Below are 22,333 nucleotides of genomic sequence, written 5' to 3'. Positions count from 1 at the left end.
TGGCTTCTCCCGGGTCTCCTCTGTCTGCCTCCCTCTTGTGAGGACGCTGGTCGTTGGATTTAGGGCCCACCAGATAATCCAGGAGGATCTCATCTCAAGATCCTTAATCTCATCTGCAAATACCCTTTTTCCAAGTAAGGTCGCATCTGCTGGCTCTGGGGCTTCAGACATGGACTCATTTGGGGGCCACCATCCAGCCCTGCTGTGCATCATGGGACCTGTTGTCTCTGTGTCTCTTGAGAGCAAGGTCCTCACCCAGGCCAAGGTGCTTGGGGTGCAGGGGCACCGAGTGTCTGCAGTGAGTGGAGCATTCATCAGACACTCTCCACGCACAAGCTGGGGCTCAGTGGGATCTCCTCCCCTGGGCTGCTCCACACCCCACTCCCAGGAGCTCTGGGGAGGGCTGGGACCTGGGGCCATCCTGCCTGTCCCCGGCCCCACTCTGACCCTGCCTGTCTCTGACCCTGTTTCAGTGCGGAAGCCGCGCTATGTCAGGCGTGAGCGGCCCTTGGACAGGGACACGGGCCCCACTGCCATCTCCTCGGTGGAGGCCCGGGTCAGCAACGTCTGACCCGGGGACCCACCCACAACTCCGCACACCGCCTTGGAGAGAACCCAGCACACAAAGGACAGGCACTGCCCAGCAAGGCCTCAGGACAGGTCTGGACACGGCCCCTGACTCCGCGTGACTGTCTCCCAACAGGAGGTGCTGCCCGAGGGTGCTTCTTCCCTCCCCACAGGGGCTCAGTGTGATGGACTGGGAGCCGCGTCCTTGAGCCAGGCTCGAGAGTGTAGCCAGGTGGGGTCTGGGCCCCTCGGGAAAGACCGCTCCCAGCGGCCAAGAGCCTACAGGGACCGCTGGGCTGCTCCATGCCCCTCCGCCTTTCCGAGCCCACAGTGGGCAGACCTCCCCCCCCACCAGGCCAGTTGGCCTCCTGGCATCCTCTCCGGGACGGTGTCCAGACAAGGGGAGGCGTGGCATGAGCACTGGCCCCTCCGAGGGTGAGGGGCCCACAGGGCTGTCCTGTAGCCAAGACCCCCCACCCTCACTCCCCCAAGCCCAAGACCACACGTTTCCAGGAGCTGCAGAGGCGAGGTTCCTGGTTTCTTACTGACTTTTGTCAGTTTTAAGCAGAAAAGCTAGAGAGACACTGCTTTTCTCCTCTGTCACCTGCCCCTGACCCGCTCCCTATGCTGGGTCCAGGTGCTGCAGGTTCTTGTCCACCCAAGGAACGGACACCGTCCTGAAGCTGTTGGAGATCAGGGCCATGTCCATCCAGGATCACATTCACCTGTGACTCCTGCCTGGCTAGCCTGGTCTCCATGGACTTATGGAGGGCAGTGCAGGCCAGTGGTCCTGTCCCAACTGCCCCAGGCCTGGAGACGCATTGCTGGCCCTGGCTGGTTACAGATAGACAGGGGTTCCTGAGAGAAAGGAGCATTCATGGCCACCTCGCACGCACTGGGCTCAACACTGACCTTCCCAGGTTCTCAGTCGGGACTGGTATCTCTCCTTCAGCGCCTGGTCCACATCCCAGGGGCCCGAGGCAGGGCCTGCGTGCTCAGCTCCTGTGTCCCTTCCGCACCGTGATGCCTGTCCCAAGCATTCACAGTTTGCGGATACTTGAACCCACAACTGGTCCAGCAGCTGAGAGGGGCGCACCAGCTTCAAATCAGTGTCAATAAACTATTCAGGGCTTTCTTCCCCCATCCTCCCTGCTCCAAGGTTCGTCTGTTCCTCGGGAAGGGTGAAGCCCTACCTGCCCTGCTGTGGGGGCAGCCCCGTCAGCCAGGCTGACATGGACTCTTTGACCTCACCAGGAGCAGTGACGTGCCCTCGTGGGTACTGCCTCTCATTCGTCTGTCCCCTCGGTCTGAGGAGAAGGGGACCAAGAGGGAGGTGGGGAGACCAGGATCAGGGTCCCCACCAGCTTCAGGGACCACGGGGAAGGGAGAGGACATTCCACCGCCAATCTGTGCCCATCTGGGAGGCTGGGCTTGGGAGCCAGGGGAGAATGTGCAGGACCCTCCAGGTTCCCTTGGTTTCTGTAGCCCCCGAGGTCAGGGGAGCCTCTCCCATCCTGTGGATCCTCGTGGGGAGGGAAGCACACATGGGAGGAGACTCCCTTGCCCCTGTTCCCACCTTTGCACCAAGCCTGGCTGCTAATCTGGGGGACAAAACAGAAAATGCAGAGCCTTGTTTGACCAGGAGAGCGGGTCCAGCCAGTCAGGCCCTGGAGGCCCAGGCCAGGCACAGATGGGGGCCCCCCACCCCAGGCCTTCTCCATCTCCTCCAACCCTGAGGTACAACCTGGAAACCTGGGGTTATTCCAACATCTCCCTGTCCCTTCCCCAAACTCCCCCAGCCCCCAGCCTAGCTTTGCCCCACTCCTGGCAGCAAAGACAACTCTGAATTTGACCCTGCGGCCACCTCTGGCTCCCCCACTCGAGATGTGCTTCCCCTGACCTTCAGGCCTGGGGGTGCCTGGTCTTTGGGGCCCTCAGTCTGCCAGGCGTCCCCCTGCCACTGGGCATCCCCTGGGCCTGGGTGCCACTGTCCTTTAGGCCCCCAGATAGTGGGGAGTGGGTCACGGGACTTCCCAGCCCCGGGACCCTGATGGGCATTCAGGCTAGAAACCATGTGAGTGGATGCAGTGGGGTAGTGGGGCACCTGAGCCGTTGTGGGATGGCTGGTAGGTCAGGCATCTACAGTGGGGCTCCATCCCGAGCTCCATCCTCAGCCATCCTCTTACCCGGACTCCAGCCCTCACGTAGGAGGCCAAACTGAGACCAATTTATGGGGCCATCGGCTTAGGCCCAAACAGGCAGGTGGGGCACCTGTCCCCTTCTGACCCACCACCATGTCAACTGCTGTGGGGCTCCCCCACACCCTAGGAGGGGGATGGGCAGTTGGCACAGTCCTGGGCTCACAGCCGGCAGCTCATTCATTCGTTCGTTCATTCACTCAGCACTAGGAGAAGCACTGAGAACAGAGGTCAGAAGTCAGCAGCATTAGGAGGTGGGTGCACAGAGGAGGGCCGCATGAGTCCTGAGGAGGTGATGTGAGGGCAGATGTCCTGGCCAGGAGCCTGGGCACAAGACCCCAGAAGGAGCTGGCCAGAGCAAGATGGGGAGGGGACACCAGTTGACCTTAGGGGACCTGGCTTTCAGTCCTGGGCATGGGAGGGGCAGGACTGGCTGAGTCCACTGGATGTCCCGGCAGGGCTGCCTCAGGCCTATAGGGCAAGGCTGAGCCTGTCCAGAGCCCGGGGCCCAGTTTCTGCCCATGTGGGATTCACAGCCTGGATGTGTCCCAGTCTCTCCCGTATCATCGTCCCCGGCTGACGGGTGGGACAGCAGAACAGTTGACAGATCACCCAGCACTGGGCAAGCACGGGTGGGGGGCTCAGCCCTCACACCCCCAGGCCACCTGGGCCCCAGATGAGCCCTGAAGGGCCTCTTCATGCAGTGGCCATCCTGTGTGTCCTTGGCAGCACTCGGGGTTTGAAACTCATTCTGCCCAGTCCTGGGGTGGGGGGACCATAGCCAGAGTGGGCCTTGGGGAGACAGTCCTCTCACCTGGCCAAGGATGACTTCTGTGTCCAGCCCAGAACCCCTAGGTGTCTTGGGGACTCAGGACCCCCACATCTCAGAGCCACGAATGGACAGGGGTGGGGTGCTCACTGGGGACCTGTGTTCTCCGCAGCCGAGTCCCAGGGCTGTGGGGTCACACACTGAGAGCCATGCTCCCCTCACACGTGGGTATGCACCTGCGCCTGAGTGGACACATTCACGCTCAAGCACAGGTTAACCTGCTGGTGCGCGACACCCCCTTACACGGGGTCCATGTGCGGCCCCCGCATCTACACAGCACGGCTGCCCACCCGCCAGGAGGGAGGATGAGCCGGTGTGTGGGGGCAGGTGGGTCGCGGGTCCGGAGCCGCCAAGGTCCCAGTGCCGGGGGCTGGGTGCCGCTCCCGTGCAGGAGGCCTGGCCGCCACCCCAGACGGCACATTCCTCAGGTCTTCCCTGTGCCTCTGGGCACTGACTTGTCCACTGAGGAGCTCAAGTGACCTCAGAACTCGGATATTCCCAGGAGCCCTCGGGAGGATGTTCTCGGAGCAGAGGCACAGACAACACTTCCTGGAGGCAGCATGTGACCCCGAGTCACGATCGCCGTGGGAACCAGAGCCCTGTCATGCACAAGCTGGGCCTGGCTCACAAGGCAGCTCCCCACACTGAGCCCCCAGCCCCTTTCTGGGTCCCCACCGCCTCTCTGAGCAGCCCCTCCCCTGGCCACGAGCTGGATTCTCTGGTAGGCTTCCCACTGTCAGAACAGCGGCGACAGGGCTGCGAGGACACAAAGCCCCACTACTGGCTAGACCCCAGCCCCAGCCTCAGCCCCCACACCCTCCGCCCACACCCCCTGCCTTAGCCCCAGGCCTTTGCATAGGCTGCTCCTGGGGTCTGACTGGCGGGAGCCATTACCCCTTTGCCCACGAAGATTTCTGGACCCCCTGGCTGTGTCGGGGGCTTCCTTGGGCTTCAGTGCCCCTACCCCATGTGTGTAACCGGGTGCCCCCAGCAGACACCCACCCAAAGTCCTGTGGCTGGTCTGATCCCTGACTCACCCTCACCCCAACTCCACCCCTTGGGGGTGCCCAGCCCTGACCTCTCACCCGACTCCCTAGACCCAGAGCAGGAAGTTCCCTCGTGTGGTGGACATTGGGGTGGGACACACACATGTAAGTGGGCTGTGTGGATGAGGTGGGGGTGACAAGCTAGGCTGAGATTGGGGGTGCTCCTCGGAGGGGCCCTTCTGGGAGGCCCACCTGAGCACTCAGGTGCCACCGGGGCCTTAAATAGGGTTAGTGAGCGGATCTGTTTCTGGAACGGCTGCCCCAGCATCCCAGGGGCTGCCAGGGGGAGGTTTTACCCAGGACTCCAGCACCCCAGACCTGCCCAGGCTGTGGAAACCCACACTGACCCCCCAGCCTCACCCCAGGCTCTGATCTCTCACCTCTGACTTCCTGCCCTCCGCTGCCCAGCCTGCCAGGGTGAGGACGGGAGGCCAGCCAATCCCGGAGGCCCCAGGCCACGCCCCTGGCCTATATGACCTCGAGTGTATAAATACACCTGCCCGAAGCTGACACCCAGAGACCTCACACCTGCTTCGGACAGTGCTCTCATCTGGAAGAGCGCACCCATCCCCCTGAGCCCCGCTTGCCTGGGACAGAGCAGAGGGCACGCCTGCCAGAGCAGTGCCCCCAGGAAGGACACCTGCTGGTAGCCAGCCCCGTGGAGGGACACCTGCCAGGTGGAGCACAGGTGGGCCCAGCCCAGAGAAGAGGGAGCGAACACAGCTGGACAGGAGAGCTCGGAGCCTCACAGCCTGGTGGTGGCCACCCAAGAGGACCATGCTCAGGCCTTGCTGACGACCCCCGGCTACCAGGTAAGGCCAAGCTCAGGCACTCCCCTCTCACTCGTACAGGCTCAGGGTGGGGTGCCTCTGAGGAGGGCTGGGACCTCAGTGCCAAGGGACTGATGGTGTGGGGCACACAGGCCTGGAGGAGGCTAGCCTGTGGTCCCCCCCCCAGACCATGCTGAGGCTGCTGCCTAGCCTGCGGCCACCATCGTCCCCAAATGTGGTGACACCTCATGTTGCAATGCTGGGAGCACTCGTGACATCACAGTGATGTCACTGTGACTCACGGTGGTCAGAGTCATCACGAGGCAACACCCAAACCTTTACGACACCTCACCACAAACTCATTGCACTCACCCACCGGGACTAACCAGCAAGATAGGGTCAGGGGGGTCCTTCTGGGCTCCATGGGGTCTGTCCACTGTCCTCCTTACCTGTCCTCCCCCAGGCGAGACCCATGTGGCTGGGCAAGGGACAGGGCCAGACAGGGCCCTGGTCAGCAGGCAGGTCCCCTGAGCCTTGCCAGGGAGACAGAGGCAGGGTCTCCTGTGGAAATGGGAGTGGGTCAGGAGGACGGCAGCTGTGTGCCTGTGTGACCCTGCAGGGTGGTGGGTCGTCCCAGGGGATGGCTGGGGCTCCTCAGGCTGAGGTGCACTTCTAGGTCCTGAGGGCCAGCAGAAAGCCCGCATCACCAGCCAGACAAGCTGGCCCTGCCGGTTCGGGCGAGGCTGGGAAACAAAGCCTCCTTGGGACACCGGCCCCCACCCCTGTTCAGGCCCTCCTCGACTTCCCGCAGCCTGCCAGCTCACCCTGGTCCCCAGACGGAGTCCTGACCCTCACCCAGCCAGGCCTGGCACCCCACCCTCATGCAGCTGCCTGAAAACTGGGAGTGTACCAACCAAATCAGGTGTCCACGCTGGGATCCATGTCCAAACCCACTTCACCCAACCCAGAGTCACACTCCTCCATTGAGAGCCCAGGTCCTGCCGATGTCTTGGCCAGGTGACCCTGGCTGGTCACCCCGCCCTCTGAGCTGCCATTTTTGTGCTGTGGCTCTTTTGTGTCCCGTGACCTGGGCCCAGCCTGGCAGAGCCCGGACGTCAATAGCAACTGCTGTGGGCTGTTGCCATTGACTTTATTTATGCCCGGGTGGCACTGCCAGGTAGGCCAGGCCCAGCAGGAGGTGTCCACTGAACGGTCAGCACGACACCCTGGTGCACATGGCCTCCATTCTTAGACCCTCCTTAGAGCGCCCCTGGGATGCTCACCCCTGTTTTGGCATGTGAGGAGGTGGGGGGCAGGCTTACAACTTGAACAGAAAGACCTTGACTCTGGCATAGATGGGCCTTCCCCGAGGCGCCCACAGGTGGGCAGTGTCCTTCCAGAGATCTTTGGGGCTGGGCTGCGCAAAAGAGACGCAGGGTGAGAGCAGCAGGCTGTGCAGAGAAGGGGCAGCCTGCGGTCACTCACAGGGCTCTCCATTTGTCCCACAGCTCGGAGTCATGTCATCAGGCCAGCAGGCGTGGCATACAGCCACGCCAGCCCCTGGTCGGCCCAGCCCTACAGCCGCGGTGCCCAGGTCCCCCAGCACCCCCGGCTCGGAGAAGGTGGCCTCCCCACTGGAGTGCTCCATCTGCTTCTCCGGCTACGACAACATCTTCAAGACGCCCAAGGAGCTCTCCTGCACACACGTCTTCTGCCTGGAGTGCCTGGCACGGCTGGCGGCCGCCCAGCCAACAGGCCGGCCCGGCAGCGAGGCCGTGCCCTGCCCGTTCTGCCGGCAGCCCACGGCTGTGCCGGCTGCCGGGGCCCCCGCCCTGCGCACCAGCCGCCAGCTGCAGGCCAGGATGCCGGCCCACCTGCGTCGGGAGGAGCCCGTGTGGCTGGAGGGCACTAAGCTCTGCTGCCACCTGCCGCCCTCCACACCCGGCCTTCCAGCACCTGGCTTCGTGTGTGTGGATGTGGGCCTGAGCAAGCCTGCGGAGCCCACTGCACCCACACCCAGCCCGCGCCCTGCCCGCCGCCAGGGCCGTCTGGCCCGCTGCTGGGCGCGCTACGGGGCGCGCTGCGGGGACTGGAGGCGCGTGGCGCTGGTCACGGCCCTGCTGCTGGTGCTCTTCTGTGTGGTGCTCTGGCCCGTGCAGTGCGCGCTCAAGACTGGGGACCTGCACTGCGTCCCCCGGCCCTCCACCACCATCACCACCACCGCTGCCTTCTCTCCTGGGCCCCTGGCCGACCGCTAGGCTCAGCCACCCCTGCCCCAGCGCCAGGTGTGGGTCCCTGGCCCACAGTTGGGGTCACAGGCGTGGCAACCCCGGAGGGGCCCCAACATCTCTGAGGACCCCATATACCCATTCAGCTCACCTTCCCCCTACTCTGGGGGGCTGGATCCTGATGGCACGGACAAAAGGGTCCCTGAAGCTTCCAAGAATCACAGGCTCCTATGGGTCCCAGAGACCACCTCCCTAACCCCCCATCCCGGAGAGACAGCCTTGATGAGGCCCCCTCTCTATTCACTGTGAATTACCTGCATTAGCAGCCCTTTGCTGAGAAGGGATGGCACTCACCATCTTAATTTTATTTTCACATTTCACCCATGGCTCCTTCCCCAGGCAGGGCTGGCCCCTTCCATTGGGTTGGGGTGCTAATGCTGCCCTCTGACTAGGGGGACAAAGGGCAGCAGCAGGAGGCCCAGTCCTCCAGTGCCCATCTGAGCTGCACATTTTTAAATAAATTATTTTGTATCCACATTTGGTAAGGAGTCCTCACCCTGTGTGCCCTCCTCCCCATGCCACTGAGCCTCTCCCTCCCGAAAAGCCATGGTCTGCCCCTGTCTCACTCCCACTGGATTGAAATCCCAGCAGCCCCTAGGGCAGATAGCCCCCAGGTTCTAGGGTGTCCAATTCCTGTTCCCTGTGGGCTGTGGATAGGCTGGAGCAGTCCTGCCCCCCTCCCCCAGGAAGATGGGGAGGGCAGCTGGAGCAGGGTGGGGTGGGCAGGAAGGGGTGGGGCCTTGGCACGGTCCAGACCCCTCCTCCAACACGCCCCAGTTGGACCCCCCAAGAAGTCATGACTCCACAGCCCTGCTGAGAGTCCTGACAAGAGGGCCACAGAACCCCAGGACTGACTCTCTGCGAACCAAAGCCTAAGGACGCACAGAAGCAGAAATGGTGACAGCCAGTGTGTCCTGAAGATCCTGAAGACCTCTCGCAGATCCTCCCGGGGCCAAGTGCAGCAGCTCGAGGGATGGGCAGGAGTCCTGCCAACCCCCACTGGCTTCTGCTGTCGGTCCCAGGAATCCTGCACCACCAGTTAGCATGGTGAAGAGAGGCCAGGCTGGTTCTGGTTCCCCAGACTCCTCACCCCTCACCCCGAGGTGGGTGGGATGGCTGGGGCTCTGGCTGGGCTGGGATGGGGAGAGTGCTCAGGGAGACCCTTGGGAAGCTGGGCCCCAGACCCCAACAAAGGCACAGAACTGAAAACGAGTCATTTTATTGAAGGTACCACAAAGCCACAGGGCCATCCGCGATGGGAGGGGCACAGACTACATGCCACTGACGGAACACCCGTCACACACCAGTCATGCGCACACGTGAGCCTCACCCAGGCACACGGGGTCGCACACGTGCTCGCAGGAGCATCTCACATGCACCTGCGCTGTGGGCAGCTCCGAAGCAGGGGTGGGTGCTTAGGATGGGGGTGGGGCAGGCAAACACTGATGGTGGCTACAGTCAGGTCAAGCACAGACTGGCCACTCATGACACACGTGGTCACTGTGTCGTGCAGGCCATGACTGGTGGCCTCCCATACCGAGAGACAAACCCCAGCCCTGAAGCCCTGCCTTCCCGCTCCTCCCTCACCTGGGAGCCCCAGAAGGGGCAGGGGCACTAGGGTCTCCCGACTGCCCCTCCCCATTTCTAGGCGTCCAGGCCAGGTCAGGAGGGACCCCTCCCCCGGCACTCAGGGACAAGCTCCAGCCTGTAGGTCCTAAACACAGTCCTGAGGAACGCCACGGCCCGCCTTGCGGGCTCCCAGCCTCCAGTGCGGCTCCGGCCCCACCCGGGGCGCGCGCACGCGGAGCCCCCTCACCGCGCGAGGCGCCGCAGGTTCTCGTACTCGCCGCCGGGGGCCTCCGGGGTCCTGCGGGCGGAGACAGGGTTCGGCGGGGGCCCACGCGGGATCCCGCCCCGTACGCTGCCCGCTCCCGACGGGGACCCCGGCCCGGTCCCGCTCCCCGACGACCCTACTCACGCCGCCGGCGCCCGAGACGACAGGGGTCCAGCGTTGCGGCCGGGGTCCGCCGACCCGATGCCCACGTCCAGATAGTCGCGCTCCTCCCGCGGCTCGCGCTGGGAGGAGGGCCTGTCGGTCACCATGCGGCGTCCGCGCGAGCCCCCGCCGCAGCCCGGCCCCGCCCCCACCTGCTCGCGCAGACGCAGCTGCTCGCCCTGGATGTACCGCTGCAGCGCCAGGTACACGAACTTGTACTGCGCCTCGGTCTGCACCATCCCCGAGCGCTGCCGCCGCACCAGCTGGATCGTCTTGGGAACGTCGATGTCGCAGTCCAGACCTGGGCACGAGCGCGCTCAGGACCGGGCGGGGGGCCGGGGGCCGGGGGCCGGGGGCCGGGGCGGGGCTAGACTGGAGGGGCGGGGCACGAGCGCGCTCAGGACCGGGCGGGGGCCGGGGGCCGGGGGCCGGGGGCCGGGGGCCGGGGGCCGGGGCCGGCAGGGAGGGGCCGGGGCGGCTCACCCTGCCGGCGGATGAGGTCCACCAGGATGTCAATCACGATGATCGTGCCTGTGCGTCCGATGCCGGCGCTGTGGGGACCGACCAGGAGGCCTGTGGCGAGGTTAGGCGAGGAGGCCGTGGCCCTGCCCGGGGTTGCACCTGCACTGCCCGCCCACCCCGTCCCCGATCGCACCTGCAGTGCACCACCATGGGTCCGGCCCCCGGCGTGCTGCTCTGGGCCCTGTTCACCTCGTCCAGGAAGCCGAGGACGCCGGAGGGCTCGGCCGGGACCCCGTGGTCCGGCCAGCTGAAGTACTGGTAGTGCTTCACTGTGCGCGGTGGCTCCTCCTGGGCAGGGCGGGCTGGTGAGCGTGAGCAGGGCCAGTCTGGGCAGTTCCCAGGTGGGACCAGGCCGCAGGGTCACAGTGGAGCTGCTGTGAGCCCCAGGGTAAGAGGGGCACGGGGCATGAACCGGGAGGAGGCAGGCAGAGTTTGCCAGAAGTTGTGACCAGCAGGGTCAAGGCCGAGAAGGGGATGGGAGGGAAATACGGGATTCAGAGCTTGGGGGCTCTCAGATAGCCCCCGGTGGCTCAGACCCCTGGGGAAAGGAAGAGGGAGCAATGGGGCGAGGGAGCAGGTTTCAGGGACTATGACCTCTATTTGGGAAGATTCAAGTGTGAGGGCCCTACAGGGCCCCCCAGGTGGTGAGACATAAGAGACAGGGTGGGGGTGGGGGGCACGGGAAGGAATCTGTTCCTGCCACAGAAATATGTGCCACTGGCCTACGAAGGACCTTGAATCTGCTGAGGTGGCCCAGGGAGAGACTAGGGAAGAAGAGGCCATGTGGGTGTGAGGCCACCCTGGAGCCAGGCAACTGGGACCTGGGGCCTGGGGTTGAGAATGTGACCTGCCTGTGAGCACTGCCCAGCAGAGCCCAGGCCGGGACTGTGCCCACTGGGTTAAGGGACGTGAATACCACTGAGGCCAATGGGATTCGGTGGAGCCACGAGGTGGGGGGCAGCACAGGACTTCCTCACCCCCAGCACAGACCTGGGGACTTCCTGACTACTGTGACTCTGGCCCTGCATGTCTTGTGGCCCTCTGGGCTCACCTGATCTGGCCGCCACACCTGCAGTTCCCGCACACAGTAGCCCTGGGCCTGGTACTCAGCCAAGTTGCAGATATGTACACGGCCATATTCTTGGCTGCCATGCAGCTCTGGCCAGTACCGGAAACATTTGTTCTGGGAGGGAGGGTGCATTGCATCAGCTGTGCCGGAAGACCACTGGCACACTTGCCTCTGTGCCCCGTGGGGACTCCCACATGCACATGCATACACAGGGGCTTTCCAGAGTCCCCCCCACACACACACACCACACACACACACACACACACACACACACACACTTCCCCCCCTAGCATCCCGAAGGCTGAAGAAAAAGCAAGGCTGGGCCAGCCACCAGCACAAATCCACATGCGCACATGGGGAGGGGGCTGTTGAGCCCAAGCTCCTACCCGGCCTCGCTCCACCTCTCTCGTGGCCATGACAATGACCCGTGTGTTCTCCTGGAGGACCATCGCCCAGAAGGCAGCTACTGTGGTTTGCAGACAGCCCTGGGTGGCGATGTACGCCTTGCCCAGTCCATGACCTGGCTTCTCCTCTGGATCACTCTGTAAGGGGGTGGGGGCCGGGGGTCCATTGTTCCCAGGATTTAAAATGCCAGAGGACAGTGCAAGTCTATGCAGATGACGTACAACGTAGCACCAGGTGGCTCACAAACAAATGATGTGCAAAGCAGCACCAGGTGGCTCACACACAGCCCCTCCTGCCCTAGGCTAGGGAGGAGCTTAGGACCAATATTTAGTGCAGCCCACTCTGAGGACTCCTTGGAAACCGCCACAGCCCCTCTCCCCCAACAATGTCTACTGTCCTGCCAGGGCCCATGGATCACGGGGGCACCTGGACCTTCCTGGGCCTGCCAGCAGGAGCTCCAGGCTCTAACAGGGGGATAGGGGGACTGGTGTGTGGCCAGGCTCGAGGTGTCCTGTCTGATCCATGCTAGGCTACACAAGCAGCTGGCCACACATGCCTGTCCCTTGCACACCCACCCTGATATAGTTGGCGTTGATGTAGTTGGCGCCAGGGACACTGTCGTCCACATCATGCAGAGTGACACGAGTGGTATCAACTGGGAAGGAAGGATGCTGCTCAGGTCTCCAGGGGAGAGGGAGGAGAAACGGACCTCACCCGCCTCCTTGCCCGCGGCCCCCATGGTGAGCAAGATGAGGCAGGAAGGGGCCGTGAATGCGCAAAAGGGAAAGTCACCCGGTGGTGGGACACCACGCCCTGCCTCAACCCCCACAGGCCCCTCCTTGCCAGATGGGCCCCACATGTAGCGGATGGAGCCCTGGCCCCCAACACGGCCCCCCCGCCTGGCCCTCACAGGGAAGGATGTTCTTGTAGCGATTCTTGGGCTTGTTCTCCAACCGCTGCCCCTCCTTCCGTGGATACAGGAGCCGACATTCCTGCTGCTGCAGCATCTGGTTGGGGGTGGGGAGCTTCAGCCTGTTGTCCCACACTTTTCCAGAGCCTTCAGTGACCATCCTACCTCCCCTAAACCTCACCCCTCTGCTGGGCCTCGCCCAAGCCCCCAAGGACGGGAGTCTGTGGGAGAGTGAACAGTGGCGAGGGGGGCGGGCACCTCGAATTCTTCCCAGAAGCCTTGCTTGGCCTTCTCGCTGGCTTCAGTGGCCCCGCTGAGCTCTTGTACTCGGCTCTCGATGCTTGCGGCATTGATCCTCGTGGCCTTGAGGGGCTGGCCGGGAGAGGTCTGTGTCCACACTTAACAGGGTCCAGCAGACCCCGCGGCGCCTTCCCCCAGGGGCAGCTGCCCTGACCCCACACGGTTTCCCTAGGCCACCCCGCCCCAGCACTGCCTAGCCCCCTTTTCCCTGGGTCCCCATGTCCCTTGGGCCGTCCCCACCCCAGGGGTGAAGCTCACTCAGGATCCCAAGGGTCACGTGCCTCCGGGCATACCTGCTTGAGATGCACCACAGTCCCTGACTTCTCCACCATGGGGTTCTTCTTGTAGTGCTCCACCAGGTCTGTGAGGGTGTCGAACTGCTCCCCACCTCCCACGTCATACTTTCCATCTGGCTGTGGGGGCGACAATGAGGCGCCTGGCCACTGCCTGCCTCCCCTGAGTCACACCCCTACCCCTGCTGCCACCTCCCACCTGGAAGTGGATCATGACGTGTGTGACCCGTGGCCGGCGGTCAGCCTTGTCTGGCTGCTGTGTGAGCACAGACACCACCAAGTCCCCCGGTTTGCTCTGACTCTCCCGCACCAGGAAGGTACCCGGACGTCCTTGTTCCATCAGCAGCTGCTCGGCCTCCTTGCCAGACAGGTGTCCATGGTACCACCTGGCCCAGCGTGGTGGGGGTGGGGTGGGGGAGCCCAGGTGAGCCCGGGGGCCATGGCCTTGCCGGGTGAGGGGACACAGACCCACATGCAGCCAGAAGGCTCCAAGACAAGACACAGACAGAGAGAGACAGACGGATCCACCCAGATCTCAAGGGCCCGGGCAGTGCCCTCACCCAGGCCAGCCTCAGTCTGCCCTGCCCGACTCTCTGACTCTCCCCCTGCCCAGGAGCAGGCAGGCTGGAAGCAAGACAGGCGGGCCCTGCAGGGCCGAGGGTGGCCACCAGGTGGCAGTCTGGTCCCCAGCGAGGAGGGACAGGGCCGCCTTCTCAGACCAGCCCCACAACCCCTCCCTGGCAGATGCAGCTTCTTCAGGTCTCAGCAGTGCAGGCAGGGAAACTGAGGCTGGAGAAAACTGCTCACCGGAGTCACCAGGCAGGAGGGTAGGTGTAAGACTGGCTGCAGGGCTCCTGCTGCACACTCACCCTTGTGGCCAGTGCCCCAGACCCAGAGGAAATGAGGCCCCAAGCCCCGGGTAGGGGGGCACGCAGGACACTCCCTCGACTTTGCTGCAGCTGTGCCCAAGCCTGACCCTGAGCCACGGAGGGCAAAGGGAACCCAGAGGCCATGCCCAACAGACCCTGCTCCCCCGGACCCTGGCATGCACGAGGTCACAAACATGCCGGTGTCTGCAGCTCACCGCTCAGATACGGGGTCCTGGCAGCCCAGCGGGTGCCGGAGCTCAACGGGGGCCCCGCTGCGCTCACGGAGCAGCCCCCCATGCTGGCCTGCATAGTGCTGTACCAGCTCGGCTAGCGTCGCGAACTTCTCCCCTCCGTAGAGATCATAGTAGTCGCCCGTGTTTTGGATCTTGATGTGGGTCACCTCATCGTGGCGCCTGGAAGGCAGGTGCACCAGGCACTGTTGGGGGGTGCTGCTCCCACTAACCCCTTCTTCCCATCACCATCCGCAGTTTCCAGAACAGTCCCAGAGCTTTTCCTGCCCTGATGTCTCTGCCTCTGCCCTTCCCCTGCCAAGAGCAGCCAAGGCCCTTCCCCATCAGCCAGTCTCTGCCTCTGCCCTTCCCCTGCCAAGAGCAGCCAAGGCCCTTCCCCATCAGCCAGTCTCTGCCTCTGCCCTTCCCCTGCCAAGAGCAGCCAAGGCCCTTCCCCATCAGCCAGTGTGAGAGTCCCACCCTGGGCGGTGGGCATCCCACCCCCACTGCTCCCCCTGTGAAGTCAGGACTGGGCTTGCAGACCACAGGCCTGACTCTCCATTGGCCTGGAGGCAGACGCCGAAGCAGCCCTCCATGATGGGCTCCGCCTCACCCCAGACCACCCGCCTGGGAGCTCCTGACGACCAGCAAAAGGGCCCTCAAGACAGCTTCCCCAGGCCTCACAGCATGGGAAGCTATCAGGAAAGCCCCAGGGGAGGACCTCAGCCTCTCCAATGTGAGAGAAGTCCATCCTGAGAGGTACCCTCAGTTCCACCTGCTGCCTCAGCTTTAGCAGAGAGACTGAAAGGATCTAGAGACCTTTTGAAAGCCCCCTCCCCAGATCACCACTCTTTCTCACAGGCTGACCCCTTCCCATCTAGGGCTGACACAGATCTGGCTGTCTACTCTGCTGGTTGCAGCCCCTCCCCATTCCTCCTCCCCACACAATGGCCCTTTCATGGCCTCAGGCCAGACCCCCAGTGGGCAACATCCCCAGGAGATGGGATCCTAATGACAGCCGTTGAGGCCCCCTGTCCACCACACCAGACTTCTCAGAGTGCAGGAGGGAGGTCCTGCCAACTCCCTACCTCACTGAGCCCTTCTAAATGACTCCCTCCTGTCCAGAAGCCACTTGGTCAGGAATGCCAGATTTCCACCCACCCTTGCCAACCTGTTGGCTCCCCACCCCTCACAAAACCCAGATTCTTAGATGTCCAGCCCCCAGCGGGGATCCTCACTTCCCAAGACAATGCCCCACACCCCTCTGGGAAGACAGGGAAGACCGATCCCCACCTGTCCCCCAGCCTAGGGTGGAGCCTCAGGCCTGTTCACACCTGGCCGCAGCACCCACCCCCCTTCACCCACCTGACAGACAGTGTGAAGCCCCCTGGGCAGCTCTTGCTGGGTCTTGCCAGGAAGCTCCCATGCTGGCCCCTGGACAGGAGAAGCTTCTCGGCCTCAGCTCCGCTCATGTTGGGGTGAAACCACCTGGAATGAGGACCACAAGCTGGCAATCCCAGAGAGCTGGGGTGACACTGAGCTCCCCCACCCAAAGTCCTGGCCCACACCCAACCTCCACCCATGGTGCCTGTTGTAGGCCCCATGCTTACAACCTGCCATGGGCAGTGACCACTGGGTCTGAGGTCTGTGGGGAAGGAGGTGGGGACACAGATGAGCAGAAACTTTCCTGCCACTGGGGGGGTGGGTGGGGGTGAGTGGGACAGACACCCTCCAGCACCCCCGCACAGCCACCATCAGGAACCTCACCTCACACTCTGTGCCTGGTCCCTCTGGCCCTGCCAGGGCATCGCAGCTTGGCCAAAAGTACTCGGGGTGCCCCAGGGTCACCCAGGGCCTCCTGCCTGCCCTCAGAGCCCCGTCAGCAGACCCCGTTCTACCCCTCCTGGTGTGGTGTCGGCCACCACCTTCTCTCATGGGGCATGTGCTGCAAGCCCAGGGACCGCCCCGCCCCCCATAATGTGTTAGTCACTTCGCCCTCCCAGAACAAGAGCACATCTACGGGTTCAGCTCTACGTCCCACCCGGACCACTGTCCCCAGCCCTGCTCCACACCCACAGGAGCTCATTCACCACAGACCCATTGTACTAGCTATTCTCTGCTCCCCTGGCCCACTTCGTATGGCTGGGACACCCCTCTCACTTCTCATTCTTTTATCCCTTACTCGGCTTTACTTCTCTTCATAGTATTTGCCTCCTTGACCTATATGATATACTGTAGGCTTACTGTCTATCTCCCACTCAAGGATCTGAGCTCCCAAGGGCAGACCCTGTTCTGTGTTATGCAGTATCCCACGGACGAAAACAGCGCCTGGGTATTAATTAAGAAGTGGATGAATAAGGGGGCACCTGGGTGGCTCAGTTTGTTAAGCTTCTGACTCTTGATTTCGGCTCAGGTCATGATCTCAGGGTGGTGAGACTGAGCCCAGTGCTGGGCTCTGTGCTCAGTGGGGAGTCCGCTTGAGATTTTCTCTCTCCCTCTGCCCCTCCCCCCACTTACGCTCACGCTGTCTAAAATAAACACAAAAAATCTTAAAAAAAAAAAAAGCGAATGAATAAGTGAATGGATGGTGGGGGTACAGGTACCAGGGTGGCTGGCAGGTTCTGCCAACTGTGGGGCTCGACACAGGCTGAATCCTGTTGCTGAAGGACTAGAGGGGGGGCTGCAAGCTAAGAGGGACTGCAACCCTGCCTCTGTCCCCAGCCCTGCCTCCCTGGGACTGTCCTTCTTCACAGCCTCCCCCATGAGGTGGGGGACAGCCCCAGGTTCCTGGAGGGACTGGCCAGGAGGGCCCTCACTCAGGGTTGTGCATGAGCCCATGTCCAAGATCATAACTGCTGGGTTCTTTCCCCTCGTAGCTTTTGCTTCCTCTATTAGGGCAGGAATTTCTGGCCCAGGTTTAAATCTGACCCAAGAGATAGGAGGAAGGATGATCCCGCCCTGTAGAGCTCTTTCTAGAATGGAACTCAGATCACGTGTCTAACGCCAGCCTGGATGCTTCTCCCTCCAGGTCCTTCTCTTCTTTCAGGCCTCCTTCTGCCCCAGGCCTTCAGCCTGTCCTTTCTCCTCCAAGGACCATCTGTGCTCGTAGTCTATCCCTGCGTGTCCAACACAGCAGTCTATAGCATGTGTGAAATGTGAATGTAAATGAATTAATATTCAACAGAATCAAAACCCAATTCCTTGGCCACACTGCCACGTTTTACTGCTGAGAGCCACGTGAGGCTAGCAGACTGTTGACAGTGCAGGTAGGAAACATTTCCATCACCACGGAAAGTTCTGGTCTGCGCTGGCCTACACTGCCCGTCCTTGCCTGAGTCCTCACAGATCTGTTTCCCTCTGCCCTCCAGCCCCATAGAGACCTCTGCTCTCAGGGTGCTCATCCGTCTCCGGGGCCTGTGGCCAGGCCTCAGTCCTCAGCAGCATCTGACTGACCCATGCCTCCACTCGGCCCTTCTCCAGAATTCCACACTCCCCTGGTTTTCTGCCTCACCTGGTCAGGATCCTTTGCTGGGCCCTCCTCTTTCTGACCTCTCAATGTCAGAGCTCCTCACCCGTGCTGGCCGTGTGTCTACACGGCCATGTGCCTTCTACACCTCTAGCCTCACCTGGGATCTGAGCTTCAAACTCGCAGATGCTTCTCTTCTTGGCACCTCTATTTGGAAAGGTAACAACATTTCTATCTTAACATTTGCAAAATTTAGAACTCCTGGACACACTCAGAAAGCCCTGCTCTTTTACCCGGTCCCCACTCCATGAAGGGGGCCACTGCTCAGGCGTAGCTCAGGTCACCAGCCTGCAGGCCCTCGGCGCTCTCTTTTCCAGCAACCTTGTGTCCTACCTTCCAAATGCACCCAGAACCAACCCCTTTTGCTGGGCATGGCTCACATTCCCTGCATTTCCCAGCAACCCCACTGCTGCCCCTACTGTGTTAACAGCCCATAGACACACACATACTTTTGTGTTTGTCACCCTGTGTTTTCACTGAGGGCAGGCTCAGATCTGATGCTGATGGCTCCCCAGGGTCCATGTGTTGGTCCAGAGAGGCCTGGAACCTCAGACGACCTCCCCGGGGCCACCCAGCCTGCTCACACTTTCCCTGGGGGAATCGGGGTTACCGTCATCCAGGCCCTTCCTGGGCATGTTCTGAGCCTAGTGTCTTGAGCCCTCTCCCATGCTGGCTTGTAGCGGAGCCAGACCTGGGGGCAATTTTTGGTCAAGTGGTCCAGCAAGTAAGGCTGCCAGGGAAGGTTTCCTAGAGGAGGAGAGGCCGCATAGTGACCTCCAGAGCCAGTCACAGGAGAGTAGGCGAGGCCTCCAGGAAAAGGGCAAGGGCTTCATGCTGTCCCTGGACCCATGATGAGACAGTGTGGGACAGGAGCGGGGGGTGGGTGGGTGGCGGGGAGTGGAACCCAGAAGAAAGCTTCCAACTCCCCCTCCACCATGGGCCACCTACTCTGCTGAACCACATCCTGTGCCCAGATGCCCCTGCCTCCCCAGCCCCAGTAGCCTCAGATTCCAGTTCAAGATGGGCAATGCCCAGAGTGTGGGGGCAGGGGTAGAGGGTGGAGGCCCATAATCAAAGCCACAGAGAGGGGTGAAGGGCACCTTGTTGTCCTTTCAGGGACTCTCAATCATACTTTCCATCCCCCTCTCCTCCCCACAAACTGCCACTGGGTCTATCAGGTGGAAATCTCCAGGGTGGGGCATCCTGAGAGGTTGCAGTCACTCACACCACCACCCTCCAGAATCCCAGGCTGACGCAGGGCCTCACATCCCCCCAACCAGGCCTGAGGTGGAGCTGAGAGCCCAGTAGGCCAGTGAGGCTTGCTGCCCCTGGCTGAGGGGGTGGGAGGAGGTAGGGAGGCTACAGGTCCCCATCTCCAATCCCCATACCCCTCTGTGCCAGAGCCCAGGGTCACCTCTGTGCCAAAGAGCTCCCTGTTCTGTGATGGGTCAATGACTCAGCTCTGCCTTGGCGACACGGCCTTGCAGTCCCAGGGAAGGAAGACAGGTAGGGTGAACAGGGCGTACTAGGCTCCCAACAGGTCTCATGGTTTCGGCCCTTCAAGGCCCAACTGAACCCAGTCAGTGCTCAGGAGCCCAGGAACAGCCCACCTAACCAATCAGCCTGAACCCATACTGGCCACTGGCTGGCCTAGCTCCCTGTGTGGCCTTGCTCCAACCCTGGAACCGGGGAGTCAACATGCCTACGCCCGTGATACAGGGGCTGTAGACTCCTGCAGGACAGACACTGTTGTGATGATGGGGAATCCACAGACCAGTGGAGAAGGGTTCCCGGTTGGAATTCCAGGCCTGAGGACCCCAGAGCACAGGCAGTGTCCTTCTCCATCTCCCTGCCCCCAGGCCCCAGGCCCTGACCCTTCTGGCCCAAACCTTGGCCCAAACCAAGGGCCACCTGTCTATATAGAACCAAATTAACCAGAGATATGCTGTCCTCTCCAACCCCTGGAACAGAGGGTGAGTCTGAGGGGGCTCTGCATGCCCACCACCCCACCATGGGACCCAGCCATCCCCCAGGCATCAGTATCAATGCACGTGCACCCAGCCCTGCCCCACAGTGCCGGAGGCCCCTGGGAGACAGTGCCGATGGAAGTGCCCATTGACCCACAGACCACAGGGCCACAGGAAGGGGACTTGAGGTGGGGATGGACACAGGGGGATAGGCTTTACTGCCCAGGCCTCAGAGGAGTGACAGTCCAGATGGTCAGCACAGGGTGGGGCAGAGAGGGGTTGGCAAGGGCAGGCAGAGCCTCACCGGGGGCTTTCCCAGGCTGGAGCAAGGTCACGTGCACATGACACAGACATGGCCTTCTCTGAGGACCAGAACTTGCCTGGGGGACAATTAAGAGTGAAGCTGAGGGGAGTCTGAGGGGTCATCCAACCAAACCTCAAAACCCCCTCCTCCCTGAATTTGGACTGTTATCACAGACAAGTTCCTGAGATCCAACTGATTTCCACCATTCCTGAGCTAAGAGGGCCTGTGACCTTGATGGAGGCCACTGTGCCTAGTTGCTTCCTCACTACATCCCTCCTAGGGATCCTGGGACCCTCATCACTGAGGTGCTGCTGGTGGGAGATGGGGGAGGCAGGGGTCTCTGCCTGGGGCTAAGGACCTTGCTCCTTGGGTCCAGAGACACCCTGGGGACCCTGAAGATCAGACCTTGTCCAGCCCCTCACTGATCTAGGAAGTCACTCAGGGTCATAGCATGACCCCTCCTGTGAACTCCTGCCTCACCAAGCCCCCAGTGATATGTGTCTCACACCTGTATGACCCCCCATGGACATCCACATGCATGCTAGAGTCTGAGCTCACACGTGTGTGTGCTCATACCCAGAGAGCAGGGATCCAGCAGAAAGGGCAGGAAGGGCCCAGTTCCTGTCACACTTCCCATTTTCCCTCCCCATGGAGGCAGGAAGCTGGTTTGACCTGCAGCTGCCTAGGCTCTCACGTCCCTACCAGGGAGCTTGTCCCCTAAACCTGGCCCTTAAGAGGGTCTGGAGGAAAGATGAGCCCATCTAGAGAGGGCTGGTCCTTGTAGTTAGCGTCAAGGGACCAAGACTAGAGCAGAGGAGACTAGACCCTGCCCTGAGGGGTCCTAGGGAAGCAAGAGTTACCCCGCACCTGGCAGAACACAAATCCAGTGGCCAGAAGGGAGCCTGGAGCAGGGCAAGGCGTCCAGGGGAGGGAGAGTGGGAGGGTCTGGCTTTGTCCTGACACCTGCTGCCCATTCTAGGCTCCAACCACTGCCACCCACCACCTGCAGGGCATATTCTGTTCCTTACGGTTAGGGTACCTCTGACCTCCACCATGGCACCTCCCACCCCCATTAGAAAGATTCAACCGCCTGGGTGAGGCCCGGCCTCGTGGGCCTGGGACCCCGGGCATCAAGCCCTGGCTGTGGAGAGAGGTCTGTGCCAGGAGGTGAGGACTGGGGGCATGTCTCGGCGCTACCCGTCGGTGCCCATCGGGCCCGAAGCACATCTCCAGGGGTCGCGGAGTCCAGCCACCTAAAGGCCCTGGCTCACCTGCGCGAGGTCATGTCTGCTCCGCGCTGGGCGCTTGGCGGGTCCAGGCGGCCGCGCCCTCGGGCCACTTCGAGAAGGCCCCGCCCCCTAGGGCCCCGCCCACTCAGGGCCCCGCCCACCCAGAGCCTTGTCCGGGAGCTTCCTTAAAGGAGCCGTGTCCACACGTCTCACCACCGCGTAGGAGAAGTTGCGATAAAAACAACAGTTTTCGAGGGCGCCAAACTTCAGAACCAAGAGATTCGCGCGGGCGTCCCGGGCTCGGAGGGCGAGGGCGCGGGGCAGCCGGGACCGAGCGGCCCCCAGCCTGGCCGGCCGCCTCCGCACAGCGGCGCCTAAATGTGATAAACGGCACATCAGTCCCACCGCGCGCTGTCCCAGAGCCCGCAGGCCTTTCCGCATTGCCTCCTTAATGGGAGGAGGGCGGTGAGGGGCTGCGCTCTCTTCACGGGGAGGTGGGGGAATTCGGAGCTAGAGGAGGAGACCCCTGGGGGACGGAGGTGGGAGGACGTGCTGCCGTCGCAATGCGATGACCAGGTAACCACCTCTTACTTTTCTACCTTGGGGGCTTCCCTCTTTTCCTCCCCACCTCGGCCACCCACACTAGACAGTGCCCTCCCTTCCTAAGTGATGCTGACCCCTCTTCACCTTTGCTCCTGCTACAGCTGCCCCCCATCTGCTTGTTTCCTGTCCTTCACTGGCCAAACCACCTTTCATAAGCCAGTTTCTGGGGAGCAGCACCCTAATTCATCTGGGTCTCAACCTTGAGATCCCTGGTTAGGAACTTCAGGGCCCTCTCCCGTCCAACTCCTCTCTACCTTTCCAGGAGTGGTACACCAAGGCATGGAAACTTCTCCTGAAGTTCCAACCCTGGAGCCCAGATCCCCACCCACCGCTGTGGAGAGCGGGTCAGTGCTGACTGACTGCCCTGCTTCCTTCCTCTCCCACTCACCTGGGTCACCTCACTAGCCACCTG

General features: G+C 62.2%; 3 protein-coding genes across 17 annotated transcripts in view; 2 read left to right on the top strand and 1 right to left on the bottom strand.

Annotated features, from left to right (window-relative positions):
* Positions 1-1,710, top strand: part of C4H1orf159 (chromosome 4 C1orf159 homolog) — a 24,425-nt gene extending 22,715 nt beyond the window's left edge. For all 11 annotated transcript variants that reach the window (XM_081817246.1, XM_081817255.1, XM_081817252.1 and 8 more), the window contains one exon: positions 474-1,710. In XM_081817246.1, coding sequence (XP_081673372.1) covers positions 474-501 — 28 coding nt within the window. In that variant the 3' untranslated portion in view covers positions 502-1,710. The remainder of the gene's footprint in view (positions 1-473) is intronic.
* A 51-nt stretch (positions 1,711-1,761) lies between these two features.
* RNF223 (ring finger protein 223) lies at positions 1,762-8,175 on the top strand. Its single transcript, XM_006732443.3, has 2 exons — positions 1,762-5,452; positions 6,919-8,175. Exon 2 carries the CDS (start codon positions 6,928-6,930, stop codon positions 7,666-7,668), a length of 741 nt encoding a protein of 246 aa, XP_006732506.1. The 5' UTR covers positions 1,762-5,452; positions 6,919-6,927; the 3' UTR covers positions 7,669-8,175.
* Positions 8,176-8,901: 726 nt separating this feature from the next.
* LOC102736656 (tyrosine-protein phosphatase non-receptor type 11-like) lies at positions 8,902-21,441 on the bottom strand. Of its 5 annotated transcripts, none has more exons than XM_081817241.1 (15): positions 21,361-21,441; positions 15,658-15,780; positions 14,278-14,475; positions 13,393-13,579; positions 13,194-13,313; positions 12,859-12,972; positions 12,601-12,697; positions 12,266-12,345; positions 11,672-11,827; positions 11,268-11,399; positions 10,350-10,504; positions 10,178-10,245; positions 9,884-9,995; positions 9,677-9,774; positions 8,902-9,565 (listed from the first exon to the last, which is right to left on the bottom strand). In XM_081817241.1, exons 1-15 carry the CDS (start codon positions 21,372-21,374, stop codon positions 9,282-9,284), a joined length of 1,938 nt encoding a protein of 645 aa, XP_081673367.1. In that variant the 5' UTR covers positions 21,375-21,441; the 3' UTR covers positions 8,902-9,281. The 5 variants fall into 5 exon arrangements, with proteins under 5 accessions (XP_081673367.1, XP_081673368.1, XP_081673370.1 ...); XM_081817242.1 differs by lacking the exon at positions 21,361-21,441 and adding an exon at positions 17,804-17,989; XM_081817244.1 differs by having other exon boundaries at positions 9,376-9,565; positions 9,847-9,995.
* Positions 21,442-22,333: the final 892 nt, after the last annotated feature.

Source organism: Leptonychotes weddellii, chromosome 4 (genome assembly GCF_054177405.1).
Source record: "Leptonychotes weddellii isolate Sample4059 chromosome 4, ASM5417740v2, whole genome shotgun sequence".
NCBI lineage: Eukaryota > Metazoa > Chordata > Mammalia > Carnivora > Phocidae > Leptonychotes > Leptonychotes weddellii.
The sequence above is the reverse complement of the archived record's forward strand: the minus strand, read 5'-3'. Positions and strand labels throughout refer to the sequence as shown.

Coding starts and splice junctions, on each gene's coding strand:
- LOC102736656 (XM_081817241.1), bottom strand. Junction 14,476..15,657: donor GGCTTCACACTGTCTGTCAG/GTGGGTGAAGGG, acceptor CCTGCCTTCCAG/GCGCCACGATGAGGTGACCC. Junction 12,346..12,600: donor CTACAAGAACATCCTTCCCT/GTGAGGGCCAGG, acceptor CTTCCTTCCCAG/TTGATACCACTCGTGTCACT.
- RNF223 (XM_006732443.3), top strand. CDS start 6,928: ATGTCATCAGGCCAGCAGGCGTGGCATACAGCCACGCCAGCCCCTGGT.